We start from the raw sequence: 24,399 nt of genomic DNA on the forward strand, positions 1-24,399 counted from the left end.
GGAACTGAGTTAAGGTACGTTTGCTTGTTAAGAATAAAATGTGATTACTCAATTTAAGTTGCAAGTTGAAAATGAAACCGTTTAAGTCAGTTACCTCAAGTTCAGAAAGCAAATAATGGAAGAAAAACAAGGTTATTTACTAAGGCTAGAATTCTCAAAATAGCTGACCTCTATAGACTGACTTTTTCTTTGTAACTCTGTCTTTGGAGGTGCTTTAATAGGTGTTCGGGACTTGAAGATAAAAGGTATTAATATCTCCCTTTATAGATCTCTCTTTCATAACTGGAGGCCAGATTTAGTAAAGGGCAAACAGACCTAAAAGTGGATTTATTACTCTATTATTTTTCTATGTTCAGAACAGCATTCTGAAAATTCTGGAAGTTCTACAGTAACACAGCGTAAGTTAGTTTTGACAAAGTGGAAGAGCTTATAGCATCTTGCTTAATGATAAACCTCACTAGCAGTCAGAAGGACAACATTCTTGCTTGTCCAAGCTCTGACAACATTGTTCCCAGAGGTGCTGGCAGAGCATCCTCAGAGCCTGGCAGACACTGACAACTTTGGGCTCTTCAGAAAACACAGTGGCCCCTGCCACTTTCTTTTAGCCAAAGCTGAAGGTGAGTCAAACTTAATTTCTAGACCACTAACACCTGAGTCCCAGAAAGGGGATGAAAGTGAGAAAAGGGGAAAATGAGTGCTAAAATTAGAACAGACATTGTTTTTGTCAGTTATTTGCCCCTTTCTTCCATCTGACGCTCAATTAACACATTCATAGCCCCTTCCAGGGCAGTGCTGCCACTGCTGAGAAGCTCTAGGACTGCTGGGTAAGCCAGCTAGGTAAGCCAGTCACTTGCATGAAGGGTCTGTCTAATGGCAGGGAAGCCATGTCCCAGCCCAGCAGCCAGGGATGCTGCCCATGCTTGAGGATCACCACAAATAGCAGTATTCTCCCTGGGAAACATAAAGCAGCATAGCTTTTCCTCTGTGACATGACCTGAAGCTGTGAGGTAGTTCTGGAGAATTAGGGGGCACATTGTCATCATCTAACCCGGTGGAAAGAGTATTTTGCATGGGGAAGCAAAACAATGTTGAGGTCTGCTCTTTACTTGGACTTCAAGCAGTGCCATTGCAGGTAAACACTGGAAACTATTAGGGAACTTGTTTTGTGATATTCTAATCCTTGCTCCCTTTTTTTTCCCTATGTTTTAAGCAGATAAAGCACATAAAGACACAGGGAAGCAGAGATTCAGAACTCGGGTAAAGGCTGACTGTTTCTCAGTATATTATATCTTCAACCTGGCAAACTGTAAATTCACCTGCACAGTACCTTGGTCTAGGATCAGAGTATCGTGCAGGTTAAATGGTTTACCTGCCATTTTAACATGCCTTCTGCATTCATGTGCAAGCTTCAAAACAGAGATCTTGAGGGTGCAAGAACAGACTGTCCCTGTGTGCCGAAAGACGAGTCGACGGGACAAACGGCCAGGCTGGATTAGCAATGGGGTTTTGAAAGAACTTAGAAATAAAAAAAAGATGTATCACCTTTTTAAGGAGGGACTGATTTCTCAGGAAGTATTTAAGGGAGCTGCTAGGTCATGTAGAAAAAAATTAGGGAAGCCAAAGCTCAGTTTGAACTTAACTTGGCAACTTCTTTTAATAATAAAAGTTTTTACAAATATATTAAAAGGAAGGGTATAACCAACCTCTGTTCCTTATGGGATGAGGCAGGCAACCTAGTAACTAAAGATGAGGAAAAGGCAGAAATGTTAAATGCCTTCTTCACCTCAGTCTTTAGTGGTAAGGCAGTTTGTCCTCAAGACGACTGTCCTCAGGGGTTGGTAGATGGTGCCAGGGAGCAGGGTGGTCCTCTTATTATCCGAGAAGAGGCAGTCAGAGAACTGCTGGGGCACCTGGATATTTATAAATCAATGGGGCCAGATGGGATCCACCCTAGGGTGATGAGGAGATGGCAGATGAGCTTGCAAAGCCACTCTCCATGATTTATCAAGAGTTGTGGCTCACTGGCAAGGTTCCAGATGATTGGAAACTTGCCAATGTGACACCCATTTACAAAAAAAGGTAGGAAGGAGGATCCTGGTAATTACAGGCCAGTTAGCCTGACCTCAGTACCAGGTGAGATAATGGAACAGTTCATACTGAGTGCTATCACACAGCACTTACAGAATGGCCAGGGTATCAGACCCAGGCAGCATGGGTTTACGAAGGGTAGGTCATGTCTGACCAACCTGGTCTCCTTCTATGACCAGGTGACCCCCCTGGTGGATGCAGGAAGGGCTGTGGATGTTGCATACCTGGACTTCAGCAAGGCCTTTGACACTGTCTCCCACAGCACACTCCTGGAGAAGCTGGCAGCCCACGGCTTGGACAGGGACACTCTTTGATGGGTTAGGAACTGGCTGGATGGGCAGGCCCAGAGGGTGGTGGTGAGCAGTGCTGCATCCAGCTGGGGCCAGTCACCAGTGGTGTTCCTCAGGGGTCTGTGCTGGGGTCAGTCCTGTTTAATATCTTTATTGATGGCATCGAGTCCTTCATTAGTAAATTAAACTGGGAGCTTGTGTTGATCTGTTGGACGGAAGGAGGGCTCTGCAGAGAGACTTAGATCGGTTGGATGGATGGGCAGAGTCCAGCAGCATGAAGTTTAATAAGTCTAAGTGCTGAGTTCTACATTTTGGCCCCAAAAATCCCCTACAACATTACAAGCTGGGGACAGTGTGGCTGGACAGTGTTCAGGCAGAAAGGGACCTGGGGGTGCTGGTTGACAACCAGTTGAACATGAGCCAGCAGTGTGTCCTGGTGGCCAAGAAAGCCAATGGCATCCTGGCCTTCATTAGGAATTGTGTGACCAGCAGGAGCAGGGAGGTCATTCTTCCCCTGTACTTGGCACTGGAGAGACTGCATCTTGAATGCTGTGTCCAGTTCTGGCCCCTCAGTTTAGGAAGGACATTGAGACGCTTGAGCGCATCCAGAGGAAGGCAACGAGGCTGGTGTGGGGCTTGGAATACAAGCCCTATAAGCAACGTTTGAAGGAACTGGGGTTGTTTAGCCTGGAGAAGAGGAGGCTTAGAGGTGACCTTATTGCTCTCTTCAACTCCCTGAAGGGAGGTTGTAGACAGGTGGGGGTTGGTCTCTTTCACCAGGCAGTAACTGACAGAACAAGAGGACACAGTCTCAGGCTACGTCAGGGAAGGTACAGATTGGATATTAGGAAAAAATTTTTCACCGAAAGAATAATAAAGTACTGGAATTGTCTTCCCAGGGAGGTGGTAGAATCACCATCTCTGGATGTGTTTAAAAAAACACTGGACATGGCACTTGGTGCTATAGTCTAGTTGAGGTGTTAGGGCATAGGTTGGACTTGATGATCTTAGAGGTCTCCTCCAACCTCATTATTCTGTGATTCACCACTCCCATTGCGGATTCCTGGAAAGAAATACCAAAAACTAAGATACTACTGTAATTCAAGTCCTTCAATGGCCTGTTCTCTCCTGTGCATAAGCAGCATTCCACTACAGTTAGATTTTAGAAGGATTGTTTCTCAAGCTCTTACTCATTAATAATGGAATATTCCAGTTACAGGTAAGACTATCTGCAGCAATGATTGAAATAACCAACCTGTTCCACATTCCTGTTCTGAGGTATACAAACCTTTACAGGAGAAATTTAAGAGAAGGAAAACAACATATGTTACCAGGGAGATTTGAGGACTGAATTACATTGGGTCTCTTTAGAAATGCTGCAGAATCAGAGCTGACCTTTTGCAGAAAATTCCTTTTCTCTGCCAGCAATCCGTAACTTTGTGCTCTTCTCTTGCCCCATTTTGTCTTTCAGAAGATCTGCTCTCATTGTTGAACATAAAAAGCTTTTCACACCTTTACTTTGCAAGTGATTTTCTCAGGGAGTAATCAGCCAGAGGATCCAGCAGTTGGGTACATCTTTAGAAGCAGGAACTGTGGGGATTTTGAGAAGTCCACAGAACTTAAGCATGGACTCTGTTTTGACAGTTGCTGTTACCTTTGCTTCACTCCAGATTTTCTCATGCCCTTTTCTCCTTTGTCATTCCTTTTTTTCAGTGTTTTTGTTTCTTACTTTTTTCCTTATAACTTGTCTCCAAATAGTAATGACATTAACATGTGATTTGCTACTGCCACATTAACTATTTGGCAACTCCTCACGGCAGTCTTGAATGTACATATAACAAGCCCCCTGGAATCCACTGATATTTTAGATCTGTGGCATTACTGTAGTAAATATGGCTAACAAAAATAAATTTTTCAAACTCCTGTGTTTTGGGAAAAGTGTGGAAAATCTCATTCAACCTCTGATGTTTCAGATGAATCACTTATTAAATAGGTGCACCAGTACTTACTATCTCTGAAAAATACTTAGTAATTTTACAACATATTTGAGTCTTTCAAGGAAAAGCATTGTTTTCAAATAGTCTGTTTTATTATTGCTATAGTGCTTTCTAAATAACACATGTAGATATTACATTTTTATAATTGTTTTCATAATTAATTTTTTTTGAAATTGATTTTTAAATGTCAGTTTGCTGGAATTCTGAGTCCTAACATGTAACAGCACATAGCAACTCCTGTTGCTATGTCTTATCATGTCATGTTACAAGTGGAATCATTTAATAAGATCTTCTTAAGCAAAAACCAGAGTGTTATTAATTTATGTTAGTAAATAGTGCTTCACAAGGGGATCTGGAGATAAATTTTAGAAGGTATTTGAAGATAGAAGCGTAGCTGATAATGAGCCTTTCAAGTTATGCTAATTTCTATGCCCACAAAAATTAGGAGTACCAGAGAAGCCTGCATGGTTCAAAATTAATGTTAGACCAATCCAAAAAAACTTTTTCATTGCAGTATTTCTGAAAAAAATAATATACACTTCATACCTATCTTCACAGATGTAAATAAAAGTTGCGCTTGTGCTAATCTGTAACCAAGATGGCCAAGAGGAGTGCCTTCATTGTCCCCATTAGGCCCACTGCTTTGAGACCTGTTTCAATAGCATATTTCAGTATTTCTCTTCTGTAGGTTTCTAATGAAACACAGCTAAAGCTAAGAATTTAGTGATGAGTTTTAAGTGCTTCTTTCCTGATGATTTTCCTAAATACTGTTTGATTAAGAAATCCCACATGACTGCAATTTTGGGTGATAGACACTTTGCCTATCTTTGTTCTGTTTAGCTTGGCTTAATATTTTTCTCAGAAATTACTTCTGATTCTCACTGACTCTTAAAAAGCCAGTCTATGTTGACAATATGTTCATATATCTTAAGAGAAGTGAAAACATGAGATAATGGAGTTATGCATTAGAAAGGCTTCAGCATGAGCTCTTAGAATTCCACATATACTGGGATTTTGCTTCTGATTTCTTGCATCTTTTTTTGTAAGTCTTGGACTGAGAATTGCTGGTTAATGGAAATGCTTTTACTAATGTTCAGTATTTTTCAACATTCTGTAACACTGCTTTCTAGTTAGAAAGGAACCATTTTGATTCTCTGTCCCTCACTGAAATCTGCCAATGGTGTTGCCAATTTTATTGTGCAGGGCCATGTAATTAAGAGCACGTCCTTCTCACAACCCATGTTTAATCATGCTCTTTCAAGTGCTGCACTTCTGCATAGTCAATTAAAGAAAAACTTTACACTTACTATGAGCTGCATGGTACATGGAGGCTTGTTCTAGTAAGAGTACCAAACAGTAGCTATTCTTAACAGCATCATCAGTACTTTGCAAGATCAATCTCCAGCCATTGGAGGTACCAGTTCTGTCAGTCTTCCACTGGAAAAATTCCAACCAGTTTCAACAAGGTGTACAAAATCTGTTGTAGTTTTTCTAATTGCTTTATCACTCTGTTTCTGAACAATTAATTAAATATTTGAAGCCATTATCTAGGCATTAAGATCTCAACACATCATTAAATGAATCATTCCTTAATCCAGAATCCTTCCAGTATTACCAGTTAAATGCTGTTCAAATTAATGTTTAAAATTAAAATATACTGAAGCATTGGCTGTTATTTGATAGAATTTTCTCCTTGATGGGAATATTTATAGATCTACATTTACATTTTCCACATAATTTTTAACTATTGGAGAAATAATATACTTAATTATTTGTATATTAACATAGGAGGTCTTCTTTTCTCTTATATTCCATTTTTTATCTTGCTGTTTTTATCTTTCATAAAAATACTTTTGTCATGAACATTCCCTGGCAGCACAGATCTGGCATAGGAATTCAAATACTGGCATATTAAATTCTGTGCTCAAAGATGTTGAAGAAACTGCTTTACTATTTCAGAAGAAAACAAGTTTGCATTTATTGTCTGAGCAAAGAGAAGCTGACACTTCATATCTCTGTCTGTCACGACAAGACAGATCATTGCAAATGTACTGTTGGTAACCTTGGCAGCATGGCAAATGGTTGAGTGGCAAAATATTTAAAAGTGCCATGTTTATGCAGCAGCTTCCAATTATTTCCAACAGTTCTGGAGTTGTTATTGTGGTGAAACAGCACTATCCACCCATATGCGTTTACAAGCCCTCCCCAAAAAAAGCCCCAACACCAACAAAGCATTTTGGTGCTTGGGAATATTATAACAGCTGCAACCACAGTATGTAAGACTGAGCACTGGGTGAGGCTGTGTGCTGAAGAAACAGTCTCTTCATGCAGAGCGAAGAGCCCCAGTGCAGCAAAGTTGTGGACATTCCAAAGTCTGGGGATATAATTTAGCTGCAGACCTACCCAAAGTAGTGTGTGTACAGCCTTTTGCAATTCATTTTGCATAATTCAAGACTCAGAAACAAGTAGCACGTCTGTGCAGCTGCTAATATACAATACTGAATGCCTGAGGAAGGCTTCATGGAGATATCCTTGTTTCCCAAGCAGAAAAAAGGGCTTTCCAAAGAGGCAAAAAAACAAAAGTAATGCCAGTTCATAAAGTCAAGTGGAGACCAAAGCAGGATTAAAAATCTGAAGTGAAAAAATTACAAAGTTCTTTTTGCTAGAATACTGCTTCCTGAACACATTTTATCAACAGATGGTTTTAAAAATTTCTTTCTCCATATATGAATTTAAATTCAGGAAGCTAATCTATTTCTTTTTTCCTTCTATTTCCTTCTATTTTTTTTCTTTTTTTGACACATTCAAGTTTTCTCAGTCTCTCAGCTGTGATTTCTAACTACTCTTACAGATTTGATCTGTGAAGTATCTGGTGGAGCTGTGTGAGATTCTTCTATTGATTCTATAACACAATTTCTTTTTCACTTGGAATACTTCTATATGGAGGTATTTGAACATTCTTTTTCTTAAAGATAAAAAATACTCTGAGCTATAAGCATGACATATTCAAGGCACTCCTAGAAGCATTTGATACATAAAAAATCCCTAACACTACCTTATTCTGAACAAAGTAGTAATATCTACTAGATGTGCTGTTTTCTTTCCAGTTTAGAATTGTAGCAGTCACAGTATTGATCTATCTGACCAACAGACAAGAAAAAAAATTATAAAAATGTATAGCTTTTTCAGTAACTGTTAATGCAATTTAAAGAGTTAAATAGGTAGTTTGTAATATTTTTGAGGAAAAGCAAATATATTGTTCCTTGCCTCTTTTCATTTTAACATAACTTCACAACCACTCTGGTTTTCTCATTTTGAAATATGGAAAACCAGAAATCTGAGTTACAAACAGATAACAGATATCCAGATCACTCTAATGCTTTATAGAATGCCTTTTAGAAAAAAATATATTGAAATTTATATTCAAAGAAGGTACTAATGACAGAAATAAAATGGAAAAAGGAAGTGTCACAAATCTGAGGAATCATCTGGTTTAGTGTCCTGTGAATGGTTAACAGCAGATGGCATCACTTGCCTGCAGCAGAATTCCTTCTAAATCCAGTATGTTTCCATCTCATTGTGACCTAGATCCTACAGCATCAAATACCTGAAGCATCTGACTTTCCTTCAGGCTCTCTGGAAAGTTTGACCCTATTTGTGCACACACATCAGAACCAATTTCATGAATGACCTCACATCAGATACTAGTTTTTATAAAATTTCTGTACAATTGTTAATCAAAGGAACTAGATGGGAGTGTACGTATGAATCCATATATATTTTGCAGACTTTTGAAAGGTAGAGTTTATAAATAATTCATTAACAAATGGTGAGTGATTAACGGACATTTTAACACAGAAGCTTAACTAAAGTCAAAGGGCAAATCCGCGGGCAGCATGACTATCAGCTGCCTGCAGGGAATTTAAAAGAGGTTGGGCTTGAGCCTGTTGGACAGCAAAAACTTATCTGTGCTTTCTCTACATTTTTATCAAATTCATTTGAGAACAACTTGTTGATGCTGACAAGGCCGTGTTCTGAATAGGAATTTCTTTGATAAGCTTACGAGTTATTGCATATACAGCTAATGTCACTGTCTCCTTCTTGGTTAGCACAGATCTTTTCTGGAACGTCCATGTAATGGTTTCGATTTATCTGTTCTTTGGTATCATATCATTTGAGGCTGTGAGATTTTTTGTTCAGCTGAAGCTAAAGCTAACAAGGCTGGCTTGAGAGCTCACCCAAAGTTTTCTTTCATCTAACTGGACACCACCTTCTCATCAAGTTGTCTAATAACCTGCAGAGAAAAAGGCCCTATCCAGCAAATATTTGACTAGTGGAGAAGTCTCCTGGATTTGTCTAAAGTAGAAGTAAGGGTTGGACAGCTAAAGAATGGAACAATGGGGTTAGGGTGTGGTGGTCAAGCCCTGCATTTTGTTTTGTTTGTTTTTTTTTTTAATTTATGAGAACTCAAAAGTGTAATTGAAAACACACATGCAATTTCATTTGGAATTCTGAGTACTTTAAAATATCCTGCTGGGGATTTTAAGCTTAGCTTATTTTGAGACAACAGCCAAACTCACACGCAGTTGCTTGCTCACTCATTCCTCAGCAGAATATGAGAAGACAGGAAGAACAGGAATGAGAAAGATTAAGTGGAAATAAAGGTAGGGACATTGTCTGTAGAGCAGGCGTGATTTGGGAAATACTACCCTAATTTATTGCCAATTAAAATAAAAATAATTACTAATTCAAGTAATGGGAAGAGAAAAGAAGCATCAAGCTAGCACCTTTTCTGCCTGGCTTCCATGCTAAACTTCACTCCCGACTCCTCTACCCACCCCCACCCTCCTGAGCAGTGTAGGTGGGATGGGAATATGGGGTTACAGTCCATAACCAATCTGCTTTGTTTCTCCTTCCTCCTCACACATCTCCTCAGCTGTAGTGTGGGCTTCTCCACAAGCAGCAATCCTGCTCTAGGAGAATCTGCTCTAGCGCATAAGTTCTCCACAGGTGGCAGTTCCTTCAGGAACATCCATCTGCTCTGGTGTACTCTGTGGGCTGCAGGGAAGATCTGCTCTGCCATAGAGAGCCTCCTCCTTTCTCTTACCCTGATATTCCCTCTTTGTTTCTTACTCCTTTTTTTCCCCACACTCCTCCCTGTGGCTATTTTTGCCCTTTTTAAAAATAAGTTTTTTGCTCGGCAGATAGGTTCAGGTGTGTCCTGCCAAGGATCCCTTGCAGAGCTGTAGGAACTGGCTGTGTCCAGCACAGGGAGGACTCTCACCTCATCCTACAAAGGGCACCCTGTTGCCACCATCACTACCAAAACCTTACTCCTGCATCCAGCACACCTAGTATTACCTAGAGTGGAGTTTACGTGAAATCTCTTGTTTCAGTGCTGTTTTACTCATCTACTGAGTGATTTATGATTGGGTTTGTCCTCTAGTGGAATAGTTTGGATAATGCTCTGGTAATTTTACCTATTGCCCATCCTTGAGTTAGTTCAGCCATTGAAACTGAATTTTGAGGGAAGAAGTCTGGAAAATTCTGGTCTGTGATGCTGATAGTTTCAAACCCTCTTTTTTTTTTTCTTTTTTTAATATTACAGTTGTATCTAAATTGTTCTAGCACGGAAATATCTAAAATATTATCAGCCTAGGAGTTAGCAATGTCTACAATATGAGTCACTGCACTGTGGTTTTGTTCTGCTGGTTGTATCATATACTCAGATTGACTCCATCAGCCTTATCAGAGTTACAGAGTTGCTGTTGTAACTGCTTCAAAACAACAATCTGATTTAATAAGAGCAGCACTGCAGTCATTTATGGGTCTGCTAGGGAGAACAAGCCTTGCTTTTTTCCCGGCTGGACTGGATGGGGAATAGCAATTGTATCGCAGTATTGCATAAGTAGAGAACAGCAAACCAACACATGGCACTGAAGCTGACAGCAGTTTGTGTACATTTTTATAAAAATAACCCCAGTAAATGGAAGGAATACAAATGAGAACATTATGGTTATCATGTATGGTTACATGATAAAGATATAAGCAATCTGTTTAAGATACAAAAGCAGGGGCAAGTTTAGTAGACTGTGGAACTGAGCTGTAATCAGAGGTGCTTCTGGTACTTGGTATATAAGGGGATTAAGTGTATCTCCTCTGCAGTATTTGTCACACTTTGTATCCGAACAGAGCACCATATGTCTGAGGTAAGTTTTGGTTTTCATCTTTTTTATCCTACTGCTTTATGTGTCTTAACTACAGTGTTTCAGACAGTAACTTAAAATACAATCTACTGGGTAATATTTGTGGACAGTAATTTTTCACAGCTCATCAAGCCAACTTACATTATTTTTCAAGGGAAGTACACATATGGAGCATAAGACAGAATTTGATTATTCAATTTTCACTTCTGGTTGCACAAAAGTTTATTTTCCTTTGACTTTGAAGACTAACAAACTTCATTATATGTCTAGATAGTTCTTTTGGCTTATAGTATTTTGGAATTATTAATACTTTTATTTAGATTTAAGCATAGAATTTGTCAAAACAATGCTCTTACAAAAAGGTTTATCAAACCCTTCATGTAGCTTAGCTACTCTTTTAACCAGAGATAGTACATCTATTTTTTTAATGTTGTTGATACTAAAAGTAAAATGCTATTCTGTTGTAAATGCGTGACTAAAATTTTTAAGTTAGATTGAGAGTTAGACCGTAATAATTTTTCAGTTTTAGTAGTCTTATGTTGGGCACCTGTGGGAATTCAGGAAAATCTCAAGGTGCTTCTCAATTGTAACCAACATTCTGGCAGTACAGTAAAATCATCTGTCAACTATTTTAGAGGGGAAATATTTTTTAATTAGTTTTTACTGTTTTCCTTTGCATTTAAGGAGGAGTATTTAATTTTTTTTATTTTATTTTAAAATAATTACCATAATAGCTGCATTTTATCTCATAATGATACTGGGTACTATATGGTTGGTGTAAGAGCTCCCTCTATAGGTTTTATTTTAAATCTCAGCTTAGGAAAATGAAAGGAAATTCCACTTCTTGGCAGTGCTTTATAAACATACTCAGTTGATCAACATTACATGATTTTTAAACAGCAGGATTTTATGGAAGGAAAGCCATCTATTTTACCAATGGTTAAAGTAAGAGAATGTAATAGATTTATTAAAGGTTTTCTAGATTTACTTTTTGTCTTTACAAAAAATTATACTATTAATAGCAGGCTGATAAACTGCATAACTTAAGTTGCTGTTTTATGTAGGAGTAATACAGCATTTTCCCTTTTGTAACTACATTTTATACCGTCAACAATCAGTTGCTGGTCTGCGTCTCATGGGCAGGTGCTCAGTGCTGCGTTAGCTCTCATATACCCAGATGCACATAAACTATTAAATAGCTCTGTTGCAAACACACTTTATCACCGCATTGTATAAGATTGTGTTATATGAGGCTTCTCTTGAATAACTTCAGTGGTCTTCATAAAAAAATGAGCTGGACTAACTGAACAACTGACATGGGGGATAATATTAGAAGTTTGTATGAACTTTGTATATAATTACTGATTTGGTATAAAACTATTAAGTAATATTTAATAATAGTTAATAATAAATGTATCATCCCCAGCATTCTGAAATTTATGTTTGTACTAGTCCCCTATTCAGCATTTCTCATTGCATGGCATTAGAAAATAGAAATAGAAAAATTGATAATACTTTAAAAGGAAATGTTAACCCCCTGTACACAGAATTAAGGGATTATAAAAGAAATCTTTGTAGGCATTCATATCAGAGTGTTTGGCTTTCAGAGATGAAAATGAGGCCTATATACATGCAGAGAAACAAATTGTTTGGTTGCAAACCAATGGAATTGTTGTGGTCATTATTACAACTAAACAGCAATTAAATAGTTTGAGACAATTAGTGAGCATACTGGGCTGGAAATTATTCTCATTATATAATCTCTGTATAATATTTTTCTTGGGTATTGCTGCTGTTACTCTGGATATGCAAGTGAGAGAAGAATTTTGCCCATAGTCCAGTTAGAAATGTTTTATATTCTTGAGAAAACAAGAATGGGTCAGAACATGCATATATTGTTGATATTTCTAGTTCTTACTCTTACACTGTTCTTAAATATAGTTTGCAAAAAAAAACCACACTAGATTTCTGATGATGTGGTAAATCTGAATTGGCTCATGAGTCAAGCATCTTATTTATAATTGCCACCTTCCTAGTCTTCACAATTAAAAATTCTATCACTAAAAGCAAAAATGTTTTAAAGAAAAGTTTTCACCATTTTTGCTTTATTGGAATTTAATAGCTGTATAAGGAAAACACTGTTTCCTTACACCTGTGTGCAGACCCTGAAATCTTTTTGTCAGTGACAGCTGGAAAGGAATGTTGTAAATTAGAAATAAACATTGCAAACAATGTTCCTGTAGTAGCCATGACTTCTGAGAGGGTCTGAAGATTTCTGACTATCTGAAATAGTGCAGAGAAAAATAGAACAGCCATAGTTATGTTTTATCTAAGTCTGCTACAAGGAAATTATCTTGTCACAATATAGTGTCTGTTTCTCTTAGGGATAGACTTGTGGTTAAATAATGCTAGTTTTCAGACGAGCTAGACAGATTCAGCTTGTTTTGCATGAGAAAGAGGTGTAAAACTATCTCCCAATCAAAAGAGCTTTCATCATTGAGCAGAAAAAGGTAATCATTACCATCTCTAGTGACTTAAATTTTTTAGGGGTTCTACTTTACACAACATGTATGGGCAAATCCCCTTCAGGTGGAATAGAGAAGTCAGTGTCTTCAGGGCAGAAGAAATCCTTGGTCACAGAGAAATGTTCAGACATCTAGGAAACTTATGCAGAAACTGAATAAGCCTGTGTGTCTGTTGGTGGGTCTTCAGAACTTAGGTATTGCATGAAATAAGCAGTAAGTTTGAAGACCTAAATTTTGGATGTACATCCTAAATATGGAAAGTAAATTGAACTCTAAAGTTTTTTCCTTTAAAGGAAGTAACTATGTGCTCATTGAGAAAAGGGCTGCAACAGTAAGTGATGCACACATTGTGGGAAGGGAAGCAGAATTGTGGTTGAACACTTTTTGTTCTGTACAATAGCTTTATTCTTTATTTATGATAAGATGCAGAAATTATTGTGCGTGATAATTTTTCAACAAATCAAGACTTCACTTCGGAAGTAGAAAAGAAGATGTGGCTTAGGAGAACAGTCTGACCAAAAGAAATAAACATCCTAGGATGGGCAGGTTTATTGCCATGTGTTTGGTGTAGCTCCTATAGTAACAGACCACAGCAATGGTAATTTATGCTCCAGTAATTTCCTGCCTTTTTGATGATGTCTACTTTGTAATGGATTGGCAGGTGGAACCAATAGTTCTTTGTCTCTTCCAATTCCAGCATAATTTCTCTTGAATCTTTAGTGTGTTTTGGGTTTTTTTTTATTTTTTAGCCTAATTTTTTTCTTGTTTAATCACATTTGTGATTGTACTGCTTTCCACTTCTGTGATTCCAGCCTAGAAAAGTGATATTTAATGTCTGATTTTACAACCAGGCGTGAGAATTGGTTCCCGAGTCTGGGTAAATTATTTTCTTGGTAATAATTCCTAAGCAATTAAATGGAGGTGTAGGATTTCAATTTTTGTTTCCAAAATTGTTACTGCTTTCCTGGAAAAAGTCTTGTGCATCCCATTCTCCTCACAGTGCAGTTTCATATCACTACTAATTTAAATATGGGGGGAAACAAGTTCAGGCAGAATGTATAGAATGAGTAGGCTAAAACTTACTTGTTTCTGATGAGAGCATCTTCAAAGTAGGGTTGATTGTACTTGATACAGAATTTGTAATCTGAACAGGGACTGTTGAAGTGGCCCAGTAATCTCCTGCATGTGTGTCAAGACCAAGGGTAACTGAAACTGGATAGCAAAAGAAGGCTTCAGTCTCACAGAAAATACTTATCCAAAGTATTTAAAGAGAAGATACCTCAGTCACTTACTTACCCATTTCCCAAAACCTTGCTGAGGAGATAATAAGGACATGCAGTTTTACCAAAGACAGCCCAAGTTCAGCTATGTTAAGCCTAGAATTTGATAGATCTAATTACTTGTTTGTAAATACTTTTAGGTAGAAAAAGCATAATAGTTTGTGAAGCAGAGTGTGATGTGGTTGCTTGCCACAGTAAGGAAGTGGATTTTTTGACGCTCACATTCTTCTAGTCTCATTCCTAACTACGTTTTTTTTTTCTCTTTTATTGCAGCCCAGAAGATGGTGAAATCCATCCTGAAATCTGTAGACTATATATCCAGTTGCAATGTTGCTTAGAAATGTACACAACAGAAATGCTAAAGTCCATATGTCTGCTAGGATCACTGCAGTTTCATCGGAAAGGTACTGAATTGCACAAATATGCAGATACTTATTTTAGAAAAAAACAATCTTTTGGGACATGTCTGGGTATTCATGAAAGACAAAACACTGTCCTGGTTTTAGCTGGGGTGGAGTTAATTTTCTTCATAGTACCCATCATGGAGCGATGTTTTGAATTTGCACTAGAAGCAGCGTTGATAATACAGGGGTGTTTTAGTCATTGCTAAACCCACATGAGGTCAAGACTGTTTCTTCTCCTCACCCCATCCCACCAGCAAGGATGCTGAGAGGGCCCAAGGAATTGTGAGAGGACAGCTGACTCCAGCTGACCCAAGAGATATATCCCAGACTATATGGCATCATGCTTAGCATATAAAGAGGGGGAAGATGTAGGAAGGTGAGGATATAAAAGTGATGGCATTTGTCTTCCCAAGTCATCCTGAGGTAGCCTTGTTTTCCTGGGGATGGCTGAACATCTGTCTACCCATTGGGAGTGGTAAATAAATTCCTTGTGTTGCTTTGTTTGCATGCATCATTTTTGCTTTATTAAAGTGTCTGTACCTCAACCCAGGAGTTTTCTCATTTTCACCCTTTCAGTAGTCTCCCTCATCCCACCAGGGTGAGCAAGTTATCAGCTCTGTGGGGCTTCATTGATGTCCAAGGTTAAATCACAACAAGCACCAAACTGTAAAATAAATTATATATGTATATATATATATATAGAGATATATAGGTTTTCAGTTACTAAAAAGGAGCTCTATTTCTGTTTATCATCATTCTTACAGAAGTGTGTCTTATCAGGTATGTAGCACTAATGTCCTCGCCATTTAAAAGTCTGATTCTTTTTTAAAAAGAGTCGTTCCTTAAGTTTTAGCTGTCATTAGTCAGAGGAGTGGGCAAACTTAGTAATGTTATTAGACATATTTGTCGGGCAAGATATGTTTTTAATAGTGTTGCTGTTACTATTAGTTTTCTTATCTCACTGCTGCTTACCTCTTACTGGTTCCAGTAAATTGTTATCTTAACCTGTGATCTTTACCTTTTGTGCCTTCAATTCTCAGCTCCAGCCTGCCCCAACAGAAAGAGGAGGGGGAGAGAGAGAGTGGCCTGTGGTTTGGTAGAATGTCAGTGATAGCACTAAACTGGGGAGTATCATTCCTAAAACACTACCATAGCAAAAGGTAGATAAATATGGTTCAAAAAATGCCCACCCTTATAAAAGCAAATACTAGACTTGGAACTGAAAGGAGATGTCCTCACTTCAGTGAAAATGCAGCTCTCTAATAATTTCATACGTTATTAGGTGCCTGCTGAAAGGAAGATGTAGAAATGCTGATAATTTACTGAATAATTTACTTAGTAACCTCATTGCTCAGTGATGATACAGGCTTATTAGGGCTGTATCTGTGTTGATTGTAACTACTCTTTCCCCAGACAGTATCTCATCAGTAAAAAACTAGGAAAAGCAAGGAAAATTTCTGTAATTAATTGTAATAAAGATCTTGTAATGAACCTGTTGCATTTCCTGTCATGCTAAAAGGTTCTGTTGCGTACTTTTCATATCTACCTGTAGAATACTGGTAAAGTCAGGGATATTTTTATTATGAAAGTAAGAATGGGAGATTTGTAAATGCTTAACTCTGGTTCTCAATTATTTTCTCAAGTCAAAAACAAGTCTACAAAATAGGAAGAGAGAGAATTAGTAGAGCCATTCTTACATGGACACAATGAAGAAGCAAAGGAATCAGATAAGAACAGCCATGGAAGGAGGGTAACAACTTTCACTACAAAATTGTTGTTCCTATTCCATTTTCTTTAATAATAGTACTTCCAGTGAGACAGTCTCCATCCAAGTTTGGCAGGTCCTGAGTGTAAATGCAGAATTAAATTCTTCAGGCCGTTAGCCATATTTATCAAATACCTTTATTGCTTCCTGCACAAATCTTTCCTATTCCCCTTTCTAGGTTTTCCTGCTTGTGTACTTTAGCTGTAATACATAGCTTGTGCATTTATTCTTAATCGGCAGGTTAGAAACCTGATGTAAACACTGCTCTCTTTTTGAGAGAGGGATTCTCTCAGTTTTGTTAGTCTGGTATCTACTGAAAGATGTCTAGTTCCTCTGCAGTGAAATATAACTAGCACTGAGGGACATATTTCTTTTGTCTTTTCTTTTTTTTCATTCATCACAGTTTCTGTGCAAATGTCTAAGAGTAGGTACCTAGGATTTCATGAAGGAAGCAAACACAGAGATCAGCACAGAAACAATCAGGGGCACAACGGGTGAGACACATAAAACTACATGATGTAAGTGACCTTACTGAACTGACAATTTTCTGCCCTCTTATTTATCCTCACTCAAGTTTGATCCTCAGCATTATTTAACTAAATTGATTTTATTTCATATGAAAAGCATTTTATGCTTCTTACAGTAAAAAAAAAAAATCCAAACTGAATTACTGATGAGAAAAGAAAGAATGCAATCATTGCAACTAAAATTATTAAAATCTTTCCGCTGACTACATTGAAAGTAAAATTAAGGGTTCATATCCATTTTTTGAAGTATCTATAACAGAAGATATCCGTACCAGTGACTGTAAGGATGAAAAGATTTAGAAGCTTCTGTTTCCCTATAGGTTGTGACCATGGTAGAAATGTTAAGGTTGAGTCATACATTATTCAATCAAAGCCTTTATTATTAGCCGACTCTTTAACTGCTTTCAAGAGACTGAGCAAATGATCTGAAATTCAAGAAAGGTTTCATGAATTGTTCACAATACAACAGAATTACTGGTAAAGACCTTTTTCCAGGTGAAAAGAGATCTGTGTGGTTCATTCTGCCAAATCAGCAAGAGCTTGTCTTTGTGCTGATGAAAAGAACATTACAGTCTCTGCTTCTGTTCTCAAGCTGAGAAAAAGAACCTTTACTATTATTTAATCTAGTGCTGTTACTATTTCCATTGAAAAAACTTTCACATCCCTGAAGGATGCATCTCTACAGCATGTCACCAAAGGTCAGGTCAGGGTTCCACCATAACACTTAAAGATAATGGAACAATCCACTAATACCCTGTTTCATAAGTAATGCTTTGTGATATCAGTGACACATTAGATGGTTTACCTGAAACCTTTTTAGTGAAAAACTAATGTGTGAGATATTGGTAACATTATGTTGTGTTATGGACTTCTTGTGATGGGAAAAAATAATGAAGCTTATATGACTGAACAATGAAAACTGTACCATATGAATCCCCTTAAAATAACAGCATAAGCTGCAGTTAAGGACAAGAAAATTTTGAAAGTTAAACCTACAGAGTTTAAAACATGTAATCTGTGAAGCAGGCTTAGTCTGCTGTTCCACAAGCAATTGAGTAATCTTTCAGCATAACAGCTCGTAACCAACAGAAAGGTTTTGGTCTCTTTGTCTCTGTTTCCCCTCCCTTATAATGCCTTCACTTCTTCATTTCCTCTGCTTTTGGAAAAAGAGTAATATGATCCTCCTTCTCTGGAACTTGCTCCTGGACATGTAGGGTTTTTGACTGACCTTACTTAAACCACTTCATCAGAAAATATCACATTATTTATTTTTTCCTTTTGTTGGGGTAATCTATCATTTCAATGGCTAAAGTGGATCACAGAAGGATTTGACAAAGCACAAGTTAGGAGTGGATGCCAGTAAGCAGCAAAGAAAGGACACAGGAGATAGTCATAGAGGCTAAATTTGTTATGGTCATGTCATGCACTCTTTAGGATTCATTTAGGTAACTGTGGGCTTCCTAGTGGCTTTGAAGAGCATTAAAACATAAACAGGTATCTTCTGTAGCATAGGCAACATCTAATTTGAGACAGGTAGCTAAGAATAACTTTTTTTCTTAGTTTTTTTCAAGGGAATAATTTACCAGAATGAAACTGTTTAGATAACTTACCCAAAAATATTATGATTCAGGAAATTCTAGATTTTAAAAAACAAGGTTACCTGCCTGACAGCTGGGATATATATTTGTGACATGGAAGAGCAGTATACCATGGTCTACAGTTTTGGCCTCTAGTGTCCCAGAAAAATGGCCTGAATGACCTGTATTAGCTGGTTTTGTTCTTCATGTACTTTGTCAAACCTTACAGGAACTACACAGATTTGTACTGATGTCAAAACTTTTCCAGTTGCAAAAATTGCTAAAGAAAAAAACACGTCCTATGCAACGTTTTTTATGGTTTAAATGACAGTTGTCTGGGATGCACTCCACTGTGAATTTTCTTCTGTATTTGGTGCCAGAATTGTACTTGCCACTACAGAAAAGGAATTCTGTCAGAAGTCAGAAAGGAGATTTGCAGTTTTACCAAAATATTCTTCCAATGGTTAACTCTCTTGAATGCTCCATTATCATGATCCAATCCTTTTATCGCATTCTCTTCCTCACAAAAAGCCCTGGAAGATCTGTCATGAAGCCCCCCACCCCTTCAATTTCAACACTATATTTAATTTTCATATAGGGAACATGAATTAGGTAGGTGTCAACACAGAAATTCAGAATGTAATGCATTTGGGCTGTGGGTGGTGGCAGCTTTATATTGCTATTAAATCATAAAGTACAAAATTTCACGTTTGTCTTTGGTTTTCCCTCAGTATTGCTGTATACTCGGAGACATGGATTGCAGTGTTCTGTAGTTGTCAGAGTTGTCAGAGAGTTGTTTCCAGAATGTGTATTGTAGTTTCCTCACTTAGTTTGTTCTGTTTTGTCTTCTGGCTGTTAGTTTGTGTTCCATGAGAGCCACTGGAGTTTAATTGAATCCTTTTAAATTGGTAAGAGTAACATATGGCAGCACTCTTGATTTCTAGCTTGGCATTGTCTGCTCTGCTTCTGAACAGTTCTTACTTGGCGTTTGCATCTAAGCAGTCTTTTTCTCCATTTGTATTGTGCAAAGTCAAGTTCAAAGCATCGATTAGATAATTTGAGTATCTGTTTTAATCAATAAATAATAGGGATACATGTTTTGTTTAAATATTTTAAAGGAAAAGAACCTTGTGGCCCACCCAAGATCTTAGATACTAAAGTGGAGGAGAGTTCTGAAGTACCTATTTTAGAAGACACGTCATTATCACCAACAGATATTCAGCAGCATCTATGGCAGGTTTCCACAGATATTGAAAACACTGAAAGGTATGTGTAGTACTTCATTCTTAAACAAACAAATTTCTTTCTAGGATTTATTTAGTCTTTTTTAATTTGACAGCCAGTGTTGCTACTATGAAAATTATATCCTGTTAACTTCTCTGGTACATTTAACAGAGTTTCTGATATTGTGAAATACGCCTGAAATATGCCAGACTCCAATTATGCATTTCAAAATCAAAACCACAGAATTTCAGTTAGTTCTGCACATGGTTTTAAATTTGGAAGTTTTAGGAGAGGAGGGGAATGTGGCAGCGGTATTATTTTACTCTCTTAACTATGCAATTGACAGACAAAAATGAGACCCTTTTCTAGAGACTAGTCCTGATGGCCAACATTTTTTTGCAAAAATTCCTATTTTGAGGCTTTGTATACTAAGTTGCAGCTGAGAATTGAATTGTTATCATGCTATATCATGATATCATGATATCATGATCATGATATGTCATGATATGACATGATATCATGATCATTGATCATGTCATGATATGATATGATATGATATCATTGATCATGATATCATGATCATGATCATGTCATGATATGACATGATATCATGATCATTGATATCATGTATATCATGTCATATATAAAGCCAAGTTCTGTTCTACTGGGCCATAATGTGGAGAATAAACAGCGCAATTTTTTATTAATCATGCTGCTGCATTTCTGAGAACCATTTTATGTGTAGATGAATGAAGCAAGACCATATTGGATTTAAATGCTGAAAGCATTGAGACATTACAAGCCTGTAGATCTGCCATCTCTGTGCAAAACAGAAACTATTTGGAAATTTCTGGCCTCTTTCAAAACATATCAAAGTGTGATTTGCTTTTGGAGATGATGTGTTGTTATCATATTTTCCATCATCTGCCTTTCAGAAAATCTAATGCCAGAGTCCTCCGAAGGCAGGTGAGAATGATAGCCCTGTTCCTAAAATTTTCGCTTAATGTGCAGTGTCAAGTATCAAGGGTTAGTTGCATATGTTATAATTTTCTTCTGAACGGTGAAACACATTCATGGCACAAGCTACAAAAAGCTGATAAGGGGTATGAAGATTATATTAGTATTAGCTAATATTAATTTTAAGATATATTGTGTATTTTGCCACTAGGATCACATTGTGCCCCCAGAGGCTTTTATATGAAATACTCAAGTGCCAGAATAGGTCATAAATTTGAAAAGGAAAAGTTAGCATGAGACTTTCATAAAAGTGCTCCCCTATTAGTTTTATTGCTCTTTCTTTTGGTATGCATCTTCTGATACATGTATATAAACCAAATGCTTGCTCAATAGATTTTTGTATTTATTGCTCCATTGTTTTTGCATATAAAGCTAAACTGTGAGTCACACCCCATGCAGTCTTCAACTGTTGTTCCATTGTATTTTTTTAACTGTTGTATCCACAGAGATATGAGAGAAATGAAAAATCTTTTAAGTAAACTCAGGGAGACTATGCCTTTACCACTGAAAAATCAAGGTAAGTTTTGAATTTTCTTTATTTAATAAAAATTAAGATAATTGAGGGGTTTCCCTTCCTTTATATACAAAAAAATCTAGGGTCCTTTAATGGAAACTACAAAAAGAAAAATCTAGGCAAAACCTCTTCCCTGCTGATTCAGTGGAGCCAGGATCTAGATCTTCGGCCTCTTGACTTTCACATGAGGTATTCTGGAATTTATAGATACAGTATCTATAGATAAAATAATAGACTTTTCCTGGTGATACAAAGGCAGAAGCAGAACTACTTTCCAGTATCTAGAGTACTTCTTTATCAAAGGCAATGAAGGTGTAAATTGCACAGGCTATGACAGGGATCCTTCTGAGTGATGAGGTTTGCTTTACCCCTAAAAGGCTTGTAGCTTTTGTGACCTGACATTGACTCTGCAGAAAAGCTACTTGCCTTGAGACTGCCACTAGGCTGCTTTTCCCATAGACAGCTATCAGGCACCCCATAGAAACACACAGTTGGGCAGTATCTCCATCCTAGGCATGTATTTAGTAATGGGCCTTCTTTTTGTTGGCATGTTAAATATTCCACATCTACAGGCACTCTCTTTGTTTGTGAGAACAGCATTAAAAAGATAATAATTTTTCTTTTTGATTTCTTCTTGATAATGGGTGTTCCTTAAATGTGGTGCAGTCTTTGCACAGTGGCAACTGATGAAATGTACTGAATGTGTCCTAGGTCTTATCCCAAGTAACTAAGCAGCCCAGCATTCATAATACACTAAGATATGAATATAGAATGATTGTATTCATTATACAAGTAAGATTTCATGGCAGGATAGCTTGATTGAAAACTATGTTGAAAGGAAAAAAGGAATCACTTGTGATACAGATGTACCATTGGAAGACTGGAAGAATGATGAAAGGTCTAGGCTTAGTCTAGAACAAAAGAGTGTGCTGGAAATAAGGAAGGGAAAGACAAATTGGAGGGATATAATGCATAGAGAAACTTGAATTCAGAACAGGCATACAGAATTCTTCTTTGTTGCCTGGTGTCTACACTGCCCTTTAACAATGACCAGAAAACCACTGACCCCCTGTGCAGCAGGATAGGAAGCATCCCAGGGTTTTAAAACTCAGAGATATGCCCCAGGATCAGGTAATCATCATTATTATGGAGATCCTGTTAATTAGCATTGTAAGACTCTCAAATGCAAAATTTAGGTTATTATTTTTTCTGTGTTCTATGGGATCTACCATATCACAGAAAGGGTTGTCAAGCATTGGAATGAATGCCCAGAGAGGTGGTGGAAGTGTTCACGAAAGGACTGGACCTGGCACTTGGTGCCATTGTCTGGTCAATGTGGTGCTGATCAGTTGTAGGTTGGACTCAGTCTTAGACTCATAAATGATTCTGTGATTCTTTGATCATGTAGGTGCTGCTAGGACATATAAATGATAAAATCTCTTTTCTGTGCATATGTGTACACGCTTGTGTTAAAATGTGGGGTTTTTCATCACAGATGATAGCAGCCTCCTAAACTTGACTCCATATCCACTGGTAAGAAGACGGAAGCGAAGATTCTTTGGATTGTGTTGTCTTGTCTCAAGTTAGAAGTTTAGGCACAGAAGCACCAAGGAAATAATGACTTTAATTAACCACTATTATTTGAACACTGAAAAGATAAAAATGGCTAATCTTGATTATACAGCATATTTTCTACATTAGGCTATTCATTTTTGTCTTCTGCTCCATCCTTCTTTTCAAATAAGGGTTTTAATACTTTCAAATTATGGTGGTCAAAAAATGGCTGTGGAATAGATCTAGAGTATTTAAAACTTTTTAAAGTATGTTTTGCATGCTTACTTTCAATCATTCAAAGAAGACATGTGAATTATGATTCATAATTTTAGAGGGTATTTTTAATTGTTTGAGCTGCAGCTGAAAGTTTGTGTGTAGTACAGTACTCTTAATAGTATCATATTAAAATCATACTCTTAACAGTCTTTAAGCATAGAAGAATATTTGATCATTCACTCACAGTCTTTAAGAAGAGGGAACTATTTAAGAGCAAAACTATTAAAGTTCTAACACATTCAAACAATATTGTAACAGAATTTGTACAAAATCTCCAGTTGCTTTTTGTGCTCTCATTCATATTTAGTCTTCCACTGTATCTCAACTTCAAAGCTTTACAGAAAAATATCTTAATTTATGATGAAAAAACCATATATGAAAATAGGTAGGACTTGTAAATACAGAGAAATCATAATATCTACAAACTGTACAATGATTAGAAGCAACAAATTTCCTTTTAAGCCAATAGTATATCTACAAGCTTTTGGAAAAAATAAATAATTTATTAAAAGAAGGTGTATTAAAATAAACAATGTAAAACACAATGCCAAACCCATTTTGTTGCCAATAGAATTCAAAGCATGGCATCTACATATCAAGTATTCATCTTATAAGGCATGCCAAAATTATCTCAGACTGTAAGATACTAAACGTTTTACATTGTTAATAAAGTTTTTTATTTAAATTAAATGTTGTCTTGTTTCTAGTTGTATTGCCTATGTATTTTTTCTAATTTTGTTGTCAGAGTACTACACAAATTTGTGGCAATAATTCCATTTCAACAAGTATATTTACGAAAACAGATTAAAAAATATGCATGAATAAATTCTTTAAATAGCACAAAAAAGGTAATTTCAACATGTTTGAAGATTTCAGGTCATGAACTATTCTTAGGCATATATATTCCAAAGCATCTGAAATGGGGAGATCTCTACAAAACTGTGTGCTTGTGAGAGCAAACAACATTTTTAAGAAGAATGGAATCAAAGTCCACAGCACAATGTTTTTTCCAATTATTTAAAGTTTTCTGCACATTTCTCATGAACCTTGTGCTCACTAATCAGAGCTGTTGTCCGTAATGCTCAGCACTGACATGTTTTCATTAGAAGTCTCAAAGCAATAGACTCACTCTGATTCCATCCCCACAGATACACT

The 24,399-nt window shown here is 37.1% G+C and overlaps 1 protein-coding gene across 2 annotated transcripts in view; it reads left to right on the forward strand.

Moving 5' to 3' along the window:
* RGS7BP (regulator of G protein signaling 7 binding protein) overlaps positions 1 to 23,934 on the forward strand; it is a 34,181-nt gene extending 10,247 nt beyond the window's left edge. For both annotated transcript variants that reach the window (XM_068176322.1, XM_068176323.1), the window contains 4 exons: positions 14,660 to 14,790; positions 19,778 to 19,925; positions 21,347 to 21,417; positions 22,910 to 23,934. In XM_068176322.1, the coding sequence (XP_068032423.1) occupies positions 14,660 to 14,790; positions 19,778 to 19,925; positions 21,347 to 21,417; positions 22,910 to 23,001 (442 nt within the window). In that variant the 3' untranslated portion in view covers positions 23,002 to 23,934. The remainder of the gene's footprint in view (positions 1 to 14,659; positions 14,791 to 19,777; positions 19,926 to 21,346; positions 21,418 to 22,909) is intronic.
* The last annotated feature ends 465 nt before the right edge of the window (positions 23,935 to 24,399 follow it).

This window comes from Anomalospiza imberbis, chromosome Z (assembly GCF_031753505.1).
Source record: "Anomalospiza imberbis isolate Cuckoo-Finch-1a 21T00152 chromosome Z, ASM3175350v1, whole genome shotgun sequence".
NCBI lineage: Eukaryota > Metazoa > Chordata > Aves > Passeriformes > Viduidae > Anomalospiza > Anomalospiza imberbis.